At 34.0% G+C, this 17,027-nt stretch overlaps 2 protein-coding genes across 3 annotated transcripts; both read right to left on the minus strand.

Moving 5' to 3' along the window:
• Positions 1-143: 143 nt before the first annotated feature.
• Positions 144-11,296, minus strand: LOC144855517 (protein arginine N-methyltransferase 6-like). Of its 2 annotated transcripts, none has more exons than XM_078713404.1 (12): positions 11,260-11,296; positions 4,264-4,305; positions 3,914-3,979; positions 3,668-3,735; positions 3,467-3,508; positions 3,217-3,317; positions 2,583-2,630; positions 2,434-2,502; positions 2,130-2,286; positions 1,695-1,926; positions 947-1,057; positions 144-698 (listed from the first exon to the last, which is right to left on the minus strand). In XM_078713404.1, the coding sequence occupies exons 1-12, from the start codon at positions 11,268-11,270 to the stop codon at positions 614-616; spliced, it is 1,032 nt and encodes a 343-aa protein (XP_078569530.1). In that variant the 5' UTR covers positions 11,271-11,296; the 3' UTR covers positions 144-613. The 2 variants fall into 2 exon arrangements, with proteins under 2 accessions (XP_078569530.1, XP_078569529.1); XM_078713403.1 differs by lacking the exon at positions 11,260-11,296 and adding an exon at positions 4,778-4,918.
• A 1,110-nt stretch (positions 11,297-12,406) lies between these two features.
• LOC144855559 (uncharacterized) lies at positions 12,407-15,920 on the minus strand. Its single transcript, XM_078713455.1, has 5 exons — positions 15,551-15,920; positions 15,235-15,306; positions 14,910-15,038; positions 13,965-14,065; positions 12,407-13,810 (listed from the first exon to the last, which is right to left on the minus strand). The coding sequence occupies exons 1-5, from the start codon at positions 15,620-15,622 to the stop codon at positions 13,096-13,098; spliced, it is 1,089 nt and encodes a 362-aa protein (XP_078569581.1). The 5' UTR covers positions 15,623-15,920; the 3' UTR covers positions 12,407-13,095.
• Positions 15,921-17,027: the final 1,107 nt, after the last annotated feature.

The following is a 17,027-nucleotide window of genomic DNA, read 5'->3' on the forward strand; positions in this document are numbered from 1 at the left end:
TAATTGTATATAATTTATTGCAATGATATGTTACGCAAGATGTCATTAGATTTCTAATGAGGAAAGACATCTCAGTCAGATATTAAATACTGTAGATGTTTTAATATTAAATTATACACAAAGACATAATATTTTCATTTTTGTTATTTTATTTTACAATAAAAATAAACACATATACACAGCAGCATCAAATTTATTTAATTTCTATAAAATTATGGTCTAATAGTAAGTAAATAGTAAGTAAATAACTTTTGATTAAAATGTTTATTGTATATAGATTATACAGAATTACAAAACAGGTTTCACTTTGTAGTAACCATTTTATTCAGATGAACCATCTTTTTAGTTCTAGCATTTTCTAATTGTCCAGTAATTATCTGCCATATAGGATTCTAATTCCTGCTTTAAATGTTTGCTAACTGCTGTTTCAGTAAGTTTGCAACATACTAAATGAAGCTTAGTAGTACTGTGGGCCAATCTCTAAAGACGTCATCATTATTCTCACAACTACTAACTAACAGCATTGTGCTTAGGGCCGATGGTTTGTCACACGGTCACTTTCAAGAAAGGCTTTAATGAAATAATCTGTCCGCTGTTTTGAATTAAAGTAACGTCAGGTAGGGTTGTCATCCATGGCAAATTTGTACACACTACTATCTCTATCCCCAACTTTACAGCATATCTCAACGTCTAAGAATCTGTAAATCAAAAAATAAAGTGTAAAGGAAATAATTGTAATACAGAATAAAATTATGTATTACACGTTGTCACATCTGTATTATGATAAGGTTAAGGCTTATTGCCTATGATACAGGCATCACATGTGATGTATATGTGATGCTGTATTACAAAATTTGCCTATGATATTGGAGAATTATATATTTGGCTATGTACTCTTATAGTAGTGAAAACATTTTCATGTTTGGATGCATAAGTTTTTTTTCACCTGTTCATTATTTGACTAGGTGATAGTGTTATAGTGCCCTCTATTGTTGTATCCTGCTCCACATTTTCTGATTTGTTCAGGTAGAGTATGCACTGCCGCCAATGAGTCGGGCTGCAAGAAATCAAATCAATAATATATTAACTTAGAAGGTAAAAGATCTCAACAGGGAGTTATAAAACTTGCTTTAAAAAAAAATTAGTTTCCATAACAACCAACTCGGTATGCAAAAAGATTGATGCTATGCTATCCCATCACTTTCAGGAGTTTATCATGTATGAGTGGGACAATAGATGATCAGTTTGCATGCCACATTAAATGGATGGTGGTAAGACTGGATGGTGGTAGACCTGGATAGGGGTAGAGCAGGATGGTGGTAGACCTGGATGGTGGTAGACCTGGATGGTTGTAGACCTGGATGGTTGTAGACCTGGATGGTTGTAGACCTGGATGGTGGTAGACCTGGATGGTTGTAGACCTGGATGGTTGTAGACCTGGATGGTTGTAGACCTGGATGGTTGTAGACCTGGATGGTGGTAGACCTGGATGGTGGTAGACCTGGATGGTGGTAGACCTGGATGGTGGTTAGACCTGGAAGGTGGTTAGACCTGGATGGTCGTAGACCTAAATGGTGGTAGACCTGGATGGTGGCAGACCTGGATGGTAGTAGACCTGGATGGTTGTAGACCCAGGCGGGTATGAGTATGATATTATAATCAAATGTAATTAACAGTAATAGCATATCACTTACTGTTTACTAGGAGATGTTGATAGTTCAATTAATCCGCTGTCGCCGCAGTCAAAATGAACATCAAACCAGGCAACAAAACCAGTCAGTTCAGATTCTCCCATTGCTTTAAATGAAAACTGACCTTTGACACACTCTAGATCTTTTACAGTTATCCTATTTAGGTCTAGATCAATGATTTTTTCTGCAAAACCTATCATGTTCTTTGGTGGGAACTCCTCAACATGAATATTACCTTTGAAAAAAAAATCAATTTAATCAATAAACACACTTATGTGGTGATACATTTCCATAATTTATAAAATAAATTTCCCATTTTTCATGCAAGAATTATTTTTCCATCTCAGCTGGAAAATATATAAAATATGTCCACCTTGAAATGAAGCCTAAAAATGCCGTAACAGACACCTACAAGTTATTATCTACAACTTTACATACGAGTAAATAGTTTACGCGCATGTGGTGCGAGGCACGACATGTCCACCCCATAAAGCTTCTGTGTTGTTTGCCAAAGAGATGTAGCTTCGTCTAACCGTTCTTCATCCGTTATTGGAGCCATGTAAATACTAGCTATAGAGGGGAGTATGAGACCGTCCTAAAGAGAAACCGAAATTGAATTTTAATCTGCATAATAAACATTTATTTAAATTATCTTTATTAGATTTTTAATTCTATTATTAACGATATATAATTTTATAACTACTTTGTAACTACTCTTTGAACTTGCAACTTTGGAACTTACCTTTTTTAGGAACTTATCCCTTGCATAAATAACAGAGTTTAACATTGACTCATATAGCAAAAAGTATCCCTGCCAGAAAAAAAATAAACATAAATATTTTAAATGTATGATAACAAACTGAAAGAAAGAGAAAAGCTGTATTAGCTTACCATCCACTCACTAACAATAACATCTACTTTTTCTGGAAGATGAACATCCTAAAGAAAAGAAGAAATTGAAAGTAATGATCAAGCTGAATTTAGGTCTACACTGCATAATTAAAAGCGGACCTGCAAATTGTAGGAGCTGGGATTTCAATACAATATTTTACAATTAAAAGCTGGATATGTTTCCACAAACTACAGTTAAAGAACCCATTGCATCTTTTGGAAGTGTAGGTGTTTACTCCAGTGTACTGGGCATCTCAGGAATAGAATGCCATTTGGTGGCATGTTAGAAAAATATTAGATCTCTTAATGTATGCTACAATAATGCTCTGCACCGTATACTTAATGTCTCTAGAAGTAGTAGTGCCAGTATGATGTTTATTGAACATGGTGTTCCTTCCTCTAATGAGTACATGCGAAAATCTACCTATGGTTTCATGCAACGTATGTTGAATAGTGGTAACATCCTTGTTGCTTGTGTTTGCAAACATATGCTCCATAACTCCAAAATGTATTGTAGATGGAGAAGCATTCTATATACTTAAGTTTAGTTTTATGGTTTATAAGTTTATTAATATGGATGATATTTCCGAAATAAAATGAAATTGAATTGAATTGTTAGTAAATATCTATTTACCTCAACTCTTTGATTGATGACTTGGATTTTGTTTTCCATTTCGTTACTTTTTATTACTTCTTCACATCGCTTGGCTATTGAACTCGCTTCAATTGCATAAACTGTATTATAAAAGAAGACAACATGTCATACTTAGTTTACAAACAAGTTGTGCTTAGTTGAGTTATTTTCAATGTTCAATTAGTCATAGTTTAAATCTTTTACTTTCATTTAAACGATATATAATGATTTTAATAATACTAACACTAACCTTTTCTTGCACCAGCTTGTACACAAAAGCAGCTAAGAATTCCTGCAAAAGATTACAACGTTTTGTTGATTCTATGGTGGTAGAATCATCATCAACTCTAACTGTACCATAATATTCCAAAAGTGAATACATGTACCAGAAACCATACTACAGCATAGTAATAGTATAAGAAATATAACAAATATTTATCATCATACCAACCTGTGCCAGCACCAATATCAGCCACTACTTTGCCAATTAAACGGTCACAATTTTTCAGCAATGCAAGCCTATGCAAACAAATAATTATTAGCATAAGTATAACATATAGTCATCATCGCTCAATTACATAAATACAGGCATATACCTCATTACATCAATTTCTCCAAACCATGGAGGTATTATTGTATATGTTCCATGCCCCATACTATATGTTATCGATGCATTTTTAAAGTTATTTAAAATTACCTGTATGTATTTGTTCTAACCGAATCTGAAATCATTTCAGCATGAATATCAAGACCTGCATATGACCTATTGTGTATCAAAGATAACAAAAAGGTATTCAATTTTTAAATAACACTGTGTCATCCAATCTACATGGTAGATGGATGAAGTTATTGTTCTAACCACGTGACTATGTGGCGTAGGTTTTTTTTTTTTTTTTTTATATATCTATATATATATATTTTTGTTATATTTATAATAATGTACGCTAATTTGTTATTGAGATATGGAGAATTTTTTTTCCGAAATAAAAGATGAATGAATGAATGAATAATAGTTGTATACAGGTTTAAAAAACGCTGAATACTTACTTGAAATAGAAGTCATCATCCTTCGATTCTGCTGCCTTAAACCTTAAAATATATAATAAATAAATAATAAAACATAGACAAAAGCTTTATAGTATATGAAAACATTCTTGCATTTGGTTGGCCGGATAAAATAATGTGTATTTAGAGGCCCTATTACTGGAAAGTCAATATTAATCTAGGCATGTAAATTTTAAAATATAATAAATCTTATCTTATATTTATTATTATAATTATTATATAAATTAAAAAATATAAATAAAAGACATGCGACATCCCCGGTTGACAAGCTCAGATTGAAGTATACTTACTTTTCTAGAGGGAGCCCACACCGTATACTTACCTTCACCTAGTGGTGGGAAATAGGCTAGAACTAAATATTTCTAGGCCACCTAGGTCAGTCTGAGGTCACCTACGCTGCCTTCACCACCACCCTCCGTCCCCGTTTGTTTCATCATCTCACTAGTTAAGCTAGCCTAGCCTAACCTAAAATGCAGAGTACTACTCAAAAAAGTACCTTTTTAGCGGTGGGTCAGTACTTTCCATAGTGATTTCACTGTTAGTTTCAATAATACACCAAATCTGACTACTATTAGGACAAGATTTTAATCATGTTCAAAAGAGCCGCTGTCAACACGTACGTACACACGTGTTGTTTTGGTTTTTTAAAGTTCATATGGGACGCAATAAGTGCATTTTCGTACGGTTGAATTTACTAAAAGTCCGTATGGAACGCAAGAAGTGCCTTTCGTTTGAAGCTATTAAACGGCAGTATGGTTGCGTGCGTTCATTTTAGTCAGCATGTAGTATAATGCTTGTCGGTTAAATCTATTTTTCTACTTCTATTATACTAGAAGTTATGTCGGTTATGCTGGTATGTCTGTCAATCTACTGTATGTCGGTCTGTCCTATGTCAAACTTCTTTAAGTAGGCTTATTCCCAAATAATTCTGTGATACTAAAAACACTAATTAAAAATACGAAATTATAAATAAAATATAATTTATATACAATATATAATAATTTATTCAATGACGTGTGGCTATAAATATATAAAGGCGGCGGCAAGTAAAGTGGGTTTGACTCGTATGAACATAACGGTAGGTTTCAATTTAGCTCCACAAATTATCGATTAATCTTCCTCCAACAATATCCGAGAAAAGAAGCTTGGAAATTCACATAAATCACATTAAATGAATGGAGCAGGCCGATGGGCTTAATGGTCAGTTATCGACAAACAATTGTTTAGTAGGCGTGTGAAAAAAGCAAACTATTCGGTAAAAGAAAGCAAACTGTCTATAAAACTATAATTTGATGTTATTTGATTAGATGTTATTAAGCAGAAAACAATGATGGCTATTGTTTGATTTGTTTCAATTAATGTTCTGTATTTTTATATTTACGTATATTTGTATATATATTTTTTATTTTATTTTTTTTACATTTTTTTTCGTTATGTGCAATTTGTTATTTTTGTTTATTACAATACTGTAACGTACGGTGAGAGTCAATAAATAATTGTGCTATTGTTTGAATTTTCGTTCGAATTTAGTTTTTTTTTTAAAGATAATCCCCTTTCATGAATACCATTTCGAGATAGTCCAGGACTAAATCTAGAGATAGTCCAGGACTAAAGTTAGTCCCATTTCATGAATACGGGCCATATTGGTGTTTCTATTTCAAGTGTGGCAATAAATACATGTATTAGTAGCGCCCTATTTGTGCACTACGTTATGTTGATGTTAAGTACCAGTACCAAAGACAAAGAATGGCAATCTTAGGTTGAACTCTGCAAGATGTTAACTCCATCATTGTATGTCAAATTCAAAGATGAATCGCAAAAAGCAAACATTCTGTGACGATATCGGATTGACACTGCGCATGCCTGCACAGATCCAAACTACCAACAATGCGCGTACCACATAGAAAGAGTGGCCTTCCCCCAACTGCATTCCGAATGCGCATATACAAATGAGTCTGCATTTACCATTTAGCGGGGCAGTTTAGAGACGCCTCCACTTCAAACCTCATTTTGAGATGTATTCGACCCCAAGACACATCGAAAAGATCGCTACAACTAAAACACGATATTGAACCAATCTGCCGTCAACACATGCCCATGGTCCAAGCCTAAACACCTTGCCCAATCTCTGATAGGTCAAATATTCGAAACATTATCCTGTTTATCCCTGTAATGTTTCATATCACCAAAATAAGTATAAAGGAAAATTTATATTTGAAAAAGTGTAATCTGATTGGTTGAATGTTTCATAGGGAGACAACACAAATGGGTAACACATTAGCTGCGCATTCATACGTTGAAGGGACCTACACAATGTTATGTGTCTTGTTAAAGGAAACCTGCAAAATATATAATATAGACAGACAGACAGACAGACAGACAGACAGACAGACAGACAGACAGACAGACAGACAGACAGACAGATAGATAGATAGATAGATAGATAGATAGATAGATAGATAGATAGATAGATAGATAGATAGAATACTAAAAAAAACTTCACCATTTGTAGTAACGATCAATATTACTGAAATAAAAAAGATGTTCCAAAAGAGATGCTAATTTATTCAAGTACTAGACCAATCAGAGGTTGAGTTAAATGTTAAGCATGTACCAATGAGCATGGGTCTTTAACAGAGTGATTCAATTCCGTGTTCGAGTTGCAACGACCTTTTCACTGCATCTAAGAGTCAAACACATCCCATGAGATTCAAAATGAAGGCACCTCTAACCAACCACGACACAGCAGGCACAGACCCATTCGACATACGCATTCAGAATACAGTTGGGTTAAGACCACTCGCTTCTATATGTGCACACCCACTGATGCCCTTTTCTGTGCATTCATCCGCAATGGCAATGACCTTTGTCGTCACAGACTGCCTACCGTTTGCTACTATGATCCATACAATGATGAGATTTCTTTTTGTTCAACTAACAAATAATATGTACTGGTGTTGTACATTATAAAATAACCATTGCCTTTGTACTAATGTTGTATAATCTTTGCTAAAAACGATTTAGTATTCCAAAAAAGATTTTTATATGTTGTTAACTAACAAATGATTTTGTACATGTCTGCATTAAGATGTTAAACAACCATTGCCAATATGCCTAATTCTGCATTATGCCTTTTATGTTACAATATTAAGGACATCTTTCTTACTCTCTCTAATTAGATGTAATTTCCATCGAATAATTTGCAATGTTTCACATCCCTATTTCAGCAAAAGTAAGATAATAAAAGCACCACCAAACCCAGCAGTCATACCCCAAAACAAATAACATAACCCATGTTGCAAACCGCACAACAAGTCAACAAATATGTCAAAAGTTTTAAAAAAGAGTCATTGAAGAGTTTCAAAATTCACCTACCGAAAATAAACACACGTATCTCCCCCCACAAACCAACCGCCATTAGGCCACACAAAAACCATTCCTGCAAAGAGAAATAAATACAACTTTTTAAAATTGGTTGCTTAACGTTTCAACTTTCACAATAAATAATATCAATACTTCTGACGAATTTAAAATTCATTTTTCACAACTTCAAGATGTCTTACCTGAACTAAAACTTAGCAGACCATTCCAGAGATGGCTGCATCCGCCCCTAGAATGAAGTTTCCCACCGTTTCTCTTTGGCTTACAGGTGTTGAAGAAGGTCTTAAGACTGCTCTATGGCTGGGCATTGACTCATTGTCTTCATTAAATATATCATCAAAGTCAGCCTAAATAGAATAATTTATACAAAACTGTAAATAAGCAATTTCATTTTAAATCAATAAGAAATAGTTTTTATTTTTATTTTATACTTACTATATATTTGTTCTTATTGTTATCTTTAAATCCCAGTTTTCCTTTAATTGCATTGACTAATAAATTAGTTTTTGATAATACAACTTGCTTAACTTCCTCATTCTCTGCCCATGCATTACATGTGCCGACAGCTGCTCCTTCTTGGGCTGGTTGTGCAGTGGAAGAATCTTGTTTAGAATCTGAATAGTATTTTAGTCGTAAGTTATGTAATTTCTATTACTGTTTTTTTGTATTCACTATAAAAATCATAACTATAACTGATCAATTATACTATCATCATACCTTTTCCCTCCTTTTTCTTCCCCTTTTGCTTCTTAATTTCTTTCTTTCCTTTCTGTTTCATAATTTCTTTCTTTCCTTTCTGCTTCTTAATTTCTTTCTTCCTATTCTTTTCCTCCATCTTCTTCTCCTTCTTTTCCTTCTTGTGTTGTTTCTTTCTTACTTTTTCTTCCTTCTTCTTTTCTTTCTTCTGTTCTTTTTTGTTCTTTCCATGTTTCACCTCCTCTTTTCCCTCCTCATCAAATCTTTTGATTGGTGTTACGGCAATGACATTGTCTGCCGATTCGGACTTTAATAAGTAAACAAAATGGTTATGTTCATCTGTAATTAAATTACCATAAACAAATATGAAAGCCAGAGTAGTACTAATAATAGTAATAATTACTGTGTTCTTTTGTCCTTTCTTTTTTCCCTTCTTTTCCTTTTTCTCTTTTTTCCTTCCCATTCCTTTCTTCTTTGTTTGTTTCTTCTTTTCTTTTTTGTTCTTTCCCTTTTTTACCTCCTCTTCGTCTTCCTCCTCCTCCTCATCAAATCTTTGAATTGGTGTGAAGGTAATGTTTGCTGCTTCACACTTTAGTAAGTAAACAAAATGGTTATTTTAATCTGTATCAAAATACTAAAGAATTAAGAGCCAGAGTGAAGTACTAATAATATTAATATTTACTGTGTTCTTTTGTCCTTTCTTTTTTTCTTTCTTTTCCTTTTTCTCTTCATCTTTCTTTTCCTTCTTTCCTTTCTTCTTTTCTTTTTCTTTCTTTTCTTTTTTCTCATCTTTCTTTTCCTTCTTTTCTTTTTTCTTTTCTTTTTTCTCCTTTTTTTCTTTTTTCACCTCTTTTTTGTTATTCTCCTCCTTCCCTTCCTCTTTATCTTCTTCCTCGTCTTTCTCCCTATCAAGTCTTTCGATTGGTATCACATTAATGATATGGCCTGCCACTTCAGACTTTGAGTAAAACACAATGGGTTATTTTCATCTGTAATTAAATTAATATATAATAAATGAATAAGAGTATAATTAATATATTAATTACCGTGTTATTCTGCCCTTTCTCTTTATTTTCCTTCTTCTCTTTCTTTTCCTTCTTCTCTTCGTCTTTCTTTTCTTTCTTCTCCTCGTCTTTCTTTTCCTTCTTCTCTTTCTTTTCCTTCTTCTTCACCTCTTTCTTTTCCTTTTTCTCCACCTTTTGCTGCGGCTTCTTCGTTTTCTTCGTCTTTTTCTTTTTTTTATTCTCCTTGTTATCAACTCCTTTAATTAGGTATGGATTAGTCAGCGTACTCCTTGTGTCAATGCCTGTGAGGGCACTTGACTATAATGCAAAGAAAATATAAAGTTATTGATAATACTTACCAGGCATAAGAAAATGATAACAAATTAAACAGGCAGTTGTTATTAGGCCTAATTATTATTTGTCATACCGTTCGAGCAAATCCATCGTAGAAAGTTTTAAGCCATTCTGCAGCTTCACTTGCGGTTGCCAAAGGCAATTCTCGGTCGTAAACATGACCACTAGCTGCAGCAGCAACAGCAGCAGCAAAGTTGGAAGCACATGCAGGGTCGGTGGCAGATACATCTGCAGCGCTGGTGGCAGGTGCAGCGGCCACTGGTATCACCTATACAATTAATGTATAACTCATCATTTAATCAAGTTTAATCAATTGATGCGTTTAGTAATTCGTTGGTTACGTATAATAAATTAGTTTAATTAATATCATCGTACAGTAAAAACAAACAATTCATTCAATCAAAGACCAATAATACTATTTAAATTTAATTTAATTAAAATGAAAATTTAACTAAAAGCATTAATATTCAACTAATAATAATTTATTAAAAATATATGATTCAATATATCATTAGAAAATTTAAATAAATGCTTTATCACTAATTAAGAAAAATGAAAACATAAACAATTAATAAACACAACATTCACAATTATAGTTTTGTTAGTAGTATTAAATCAAAACAAATACACTTGAATAATGATTATTACAACAGTAATATTAAAGAGAAAAAGAAAAATGTAACAACAAAACACAAAAATATAAATACACACAGCAACACGAAGTTTAGTTTATTACAACAACAATAGAAAATGCAGTAAAAAGTAATGCTTTATTATTACTATTATATAATAACCACTACAGTATATTCAATGACAATCAAAGCTAACGCGTATTATATCTTAAACACAATTTTAAAAAAAGCTTCCATACTATATATAACAAAACAACATGAACAATTCACCAAAAAGCAGAAGAACAATCAAACAAACAATTATGAATTAAATATATTTATCCAAAATAAAGATATTTTACCAGCAGTAGGCCTAGAGTGTTGATAGTCTTGATCTGGAAATATCTAGCCAATTTAGACGAGATAGAAGGTTGTACGTACATTATCATATTCATAGTCATTTTTTTCTTTCACTCGACTCGCATTTTCATCATAGCAACGCACAAACAAATATGATGATACTGATAGGGTATGTTTTGGTTGTAAATGTAATATTATTAGCTAGCTAGGCTAGCCTAGGCTAATATTTTTATTAATAATATATTACAAATAATTCACACCAATCTGAAAATTTAGGCTAGTAGGAGGTCCTAGCTAGGCCTAGCCTAGGCTATGTTCCTAATCTATTCTTAGTTAGGCTAAGCCTAACTATACAGTTGCGCCAACACCAGTTGCGCAAGGATTTCACGTAACAAAATCAAGCGCGCCGCTCTGAGATTCTGCGCCTTCCGTGATGAGAGACAACTGTCATGTCGGGCCTTCCTAGCTATCTAGCTTCAAAGTTGACTTTTAACAAATTAACGTTAATTTATCAATTAAAATAACATCTGATCTGGTACTACATTAAAAATATGTAATTATTATTCGCTTACCAAGTGGACATCTGCGGAATTCTTTGTGAAATATAACATTTTTCAGCAGTGAGATACAAGACAAGTTTGTTTCACCATCAGCAATAAAATAAATGCAGAGTAAACAAACGACGTAACCAGGTAACAACTGTGCGCTTTCAATCGGTACGTCATACGCGCGCTCAAGACAACGTAACTTCAACTTTCTTATAATTTTGCCATGTTCAATCAATGCGACATTATTAATTTATATCAATGCGACATTTAAATCTTGAAAAAGTAAAGAACTAGAGTATATTCATTGGAAATTATTCTATAAAACTGCACGATCTATACTTTTGTAAATTATCAAAAAAGATTGTCAATAAATTATTTATTAAAAATAAAATACTTTGCATGCTACTAGTGCGCTCCACGCATAGCAATAACGCGGGCGCGCAGTTGTTCTCACTGAGCAACCAAAGGAAACAAGAGAGGATCTCTCTCGGCAGCACCCATACCAACATGCGCAAAGGATAATAGTCTTTGTAATAAAGCGCGATTACGTAATTTCAACCATGGTTTGACAACTTCTTTAAATTTTCTTATATTTCTTTGTTGAAAATGAAATAATTACTACAATTAGGCTATCCCTTTAAACGTTGATCGATATTTTATATTATTGGTACGGTGAACATGATTTAATATATAAATATTAATAGAAGTTTTACTGTTTCCCCCGTCAAAGCGCGCGCAAGGAGCAACAAGACTCTCACTCGGCGCCTGGTGGTTGTTGTTATGTGAAACTGACCGGCCTAACTTGTCCAACTGTTTAATGAATATAAAACTACTATAACGCAGTGATCAAGTGGCCTAGCATTAGACTACATTAAAAATAACTTAATTTTATCTTACCAAGTGGACTACACTCATTGAGTTTTTTTTACAGCAAGGCATTTTAAACAGATAAAGATAACGTCGTTAAGAAAACTCGACTCGTCAAATGAAAAGTTGACATACGTTGTAAACATACGTAACCACGTAACAACATGCGCTCTTTCAATCTGCACATGCGCAGGGTTATTTTATATTTGTAACGATTGCGTAATGTTAACTATGGTTTCGCGCATGCTCATATGAAATTTACATAATTTTAATAGCCCTATTTCAGCAAAAAAGAAATGCAACAATTTAAAGCGATTTTTATATGCTTCTACGCATGCTTAAAAGAAACATACCTGTACTACAAACTTTTCAAATGAATGCAAAATGAAAATATTTGTTTCCAAATCAAACAATTAATAATTTTATTTAAATTACCACTACACTAAGTAATCACTTTATCGAACAATAATTAAACCTTCAGTAGCCTATATTTTTTTTATACACAGTGAAATGCTTTGCTTAATGGGACGGCAACATATCTAGTATGAATAAATAATATGTTAAAATCGATGGTGCAGTAGTATACACAATTTCCTTGGTTTTATTTGGGATTTTTCATAAGCGCTATATAATTAAAGTTATCAGCAATAAAAGAAGGTGTGCGACAATTATTTACATCAATCACCCGTGCATGTACCAAGTTTTCAAACAAAATAAAATGTATCACTCCAATTTTCTCATACTCAACATCTTTTCTCAAATAATTCCTCATTGTGTTTGTCATGCATGGTTACGAGGTACCGTAGCTTATAAAGCCTTGTCTACACTATCATACTTTATGTGACAAAAAAAATGTGATGTGCCCATATATGGACATGATGCCATATCACCACCATATTTAAGCATGTCACTACAATATTTGGGCACCTCTACATCACACTTTTGTTGTCAAACTAGTTTTATAGTGTAGATCTTGTAACTTCAATTGTGACTTCACAAGTCATTTCCCAGCATAGCGCGTAGTTGGTCAAAAGCAGACGCGCCCTGCTCCTCAGTAGAATGAGCTGTCTCAACGCCTTCATGTTGTTCTTCTTGTTCCATAATATCGATTTCTTCTTGAAATTCCGATATAACTGTTTTTCTAATTAAGTCTTTTAACACGTGTACAGCGGACGCATCGTCATCATCTTTCTCCTCCTCCTGACCATCGTTTACATGTTCGATAGTTTTATCTCCAGTTGTATCTGTATCCTCAAGGATCTTACCGGCTCCGATTGTTGATTCGGTTGCTCCATTGTCTATATAATCAGCAGCATCGCTATGCTCCGTTGTTTCATATCCACTTTCCCTGTAAGTATCTCTACTCTTCTCATCTAAAACATCGTCTGCCACTGTAGACTTTACGTCTGCAGACCTTTCTGCAGCTGCATCTCCGTCGTCTGCAACAACAGATAGATGATCAATCACCTCCGTTTTCTTCACATTCTCCAAATTAATCTCGTCATAAATATGATAGTCCTTTCGTTCAGATAACCTTTTCTTTTCATTCCCAACGAAAACATCATCATCGCAGTCTGTTTTTGCAGCATCTTTAGAATCTGTTAAAGTTGAATAAAAATTTTGTTCGTCTAGCATCTCTATTGGAAAATCTTTATCCCAAAATTCTTCATCTGATGAGTTGGCGCCCAAACTATCTTCGGTCACAGATCTATAATGTGAAAAATAAATTGATTTATGTTTCAAAATACAAGGTTACTCGTTGTTTCTGGTTATATTTTAATGCATGAACTTATAAACAATGCATATTTTTTCTGACCTTTATAAGGGATTAACATAATCTGTCATAGGCCTTACGTACTCACCCCCTTAACACCTCCGATATCGATACCGTTGATCGTTTGAGTCGCATTGCTAACTGAATCATTGTAATCCACTTATCTGTCACCTCTTCCGTATCTGCAGTCTGAAATGCAATTTATTTATCAAACAGTTAATGCTGCCAATTTTAATTGGAACACGTTACTACAACCTTACCAACGCAAGTCTAACCGTCTTTTAGTGTCACTAAATAGTTGTAACTTTCCAACGAAAGTCTGTCCTTCTTAGTAAGCGTCACTAAATAAGCTGTAACTTACAAACGCAAGTCTGTCCTTCTTTGTAAGCGTCACTAAATAAGTTGTAACTTACCAACGCAAGTCTACCCTTCTTTGTGGGCGTCACTGAATAAGTTGTAACTTACCAACGCAAGTCTACCCTTCTTTGTGGGCGTCACTAAATAAGTTGTAACTTACCAACTCAAGTCTACCCTTCTTTGTAAGCGTCACTAAATAAGTTGTAACTTAACAACGCAAGTCTATCCTTTGTAGGAGTCATCAAATAAGCTGTAATTTTCCAACACAAGTCTATCCTTCTTTGTGGGCGTCACAAAATAAGTTGTAACTTACCAACGCAAGTCTGTCCTTCTTTGTGGGCGTCACTAAATAAGCTGTAACTTACCAACGCAAGTCTACCCTTCTTTGTGGGCGTCACAAAAAAGCTATAACTTACCAACTTAAGTCTACCCTTCTTTGTGGGCGTCACTGAATAAGTTGTAACTTACCAACGCAAGTCTACCCTTCTTTGTGGGCGTCACTAAATAAGTTGTAACTTACCAACTCAAGTCTACCCTTCTTTGTAAGCGTCACTAAATAAGTTGTAACTTACCAACGCAAGTCTACCCTTCTTTGTAAGCGTCACTAAATAAGTTGTAACTTACCAACGCAAGTCTACCCTTCTTTGTGGGCGTCACTAAATAAGCTGTAACTTACCAATGCAAGACTGCCCTTTCTTCTGGTGACGATCTGAAATGTATTTGGTCTATTTGAGGTGGAAAGCTTTCTTACGGACTGAATATCAAAGACACTGATAAAACCACGCAGACCTTCGTGTTTCTTTTCCTGGAATAATACACATTAGAGAATAATAACACAGTACTTTATTTGGCCAACAAGTTATGTGTGTCAATCAACGCCATCGTAAGCATTACAATAGGCCTAATTCTCGTTATCATTTGCACCATCCATCATTATTTAATATCGTAATAATCATCACAAAATCATTAGCCCCTATTATAATAAATACTCATGGTTTTACCTTAGAATTCTCCTCGGACTCGTAGTAGCGTAACTCTTGTCCTTCGAGTTGAAACCATCTTCTTTTTGAACCCTGGAAATAAATAATAAAATATTAATATAGTGTAGGCCAGTAACTGAAATACATAAGCTTCATAGGCCTACCATACAGAGCCCCGTAAAAATGTGGCTATGATACTATCATTTCGTTTAGGGCCTAAAATAAAGTTCATGGAGGGACGGTGGGACGTGGGGGGAATGTCACGCGGCACTGCCCATAAATATAAAGTCCACAAATAAAAATAGGCAGGCTAATGAAGTAATGATACAATACTTACATAACGAAGAGATAACCTCTTCGTTCCAGTTTTCTTCTCCTTCGTAAGATATCCTTTCATGGTGACATCCATGGTACGAGTTTTTTACAGTATTTAGTAGTAGGAACTAGATTGCGACCATTTACTGTATGTACGAAACTCCAGGTCAAGTTCCGTCGATATCGAGCACACGTTTTAAGAGGGATTGAAGTAGTTCAATAACGTTTCCTTCTCTTGCTTCTTCCTCAAATCATATGATAAACACGAATAAAGTATACAGTAGTAAGAACCACGCAATAATTTTCAGCAGATATCAGATTATCATTATTAATTAACAGACATTACCACGTTACTACTCCCGGAAATATAAGTAAAATTACTGTAGTGATATGTTTACTCTGGTTGAACGACTCATAACAATAGTATTGTTTCGTTTTGTTACAGCTGCAGTGTACCTGTATCTTTGTTATCTGGGTATATATTTGTATAGGTCATGTGATAAAAATAATAAAAACGGGGATATCCCGGTACTGAAAATAAATTCCGGATGTTTCCATGTTTACGTGTTTTAGTACTGTAAAACGTTATTACGTCATCCGAAAAAATAGCAGCAATAAATAATGTTTATTGAAACAAACACATGAGTAACAAAATATTTTCACCTGTTTGGCCTTACAATAGTATTAATCCCAGTTCAGACTGTGAACTTGGTGGTCGTGTTAATCCTGGCGTCTAAGTTACAGCTCCACCGTTCGGTATTGTGTTTCGGTTGATATAACAGTAATAAAAAGCATCATCCTTCGGGTGAAACGTAAAGTAATCGTTGACGCATTAACAATTTACCGCTAATATTAATTTTGTTTAATTAATATGCTTCCTATTTTCTTCTTTGTTATAAATTAATATGTTAATAAATTTTACATTTGATTTCACATTGTTCAAAATAAAAGAAACTAAATATTAAATAGGAAAATGTGAATACCAACGTCCTTGTTTCGTGTATGGATATTTGCTATTTGTTGAGATGAGAGGGCGACTTCTCTAAATCGAAACCAAATAGATGGTGGTGGTGGTAGTGGTGGAGTTAGCCCCTGGATCTTTCAGACATACTTCTTCGAAAGTTACCACTATCCTAGCAACGGGCACATGCGCAATCAAAATATAGACGTGTTTGACTCACATAAGTTTAACAAAATGGTATTAGACTGTAATTAAACATTATATTTAAAAAATACATTTTATAATGATGTATTAGAAAAAGGATCTTAAACCGATTACGTAATGAGAAGACTTGACGTTTGAGCGTAACGTTATATTACCGGATCCGGTTATAACATGGACTTTCGAGGCGACAAGGTGTAACCATGGCTATACTTCTCCACTACGAACTTCTACTGCAGAACCAGTATCACAGCGGTGGGTTGAAGATATACTTAGCAGCTCAGTTTAACATCAATTATTGTGATCAATAGTGTACATGTACTTAATCCTGTGCATA

The sequence above is a fragment of the Antedon bifida genome, chromosome 11 (assembly GCF_963402885.1).
Source record: "Antedon bifida chromosome 11, ecAntBifi1.1, whole genome shotgun sequence".
Taxonomy (NCBI): Eukaryota; Metazoa; Echinodermata; class Crinoidea; order Comatulida; family Antedonidae; genus Antedon; species Antedon bifida.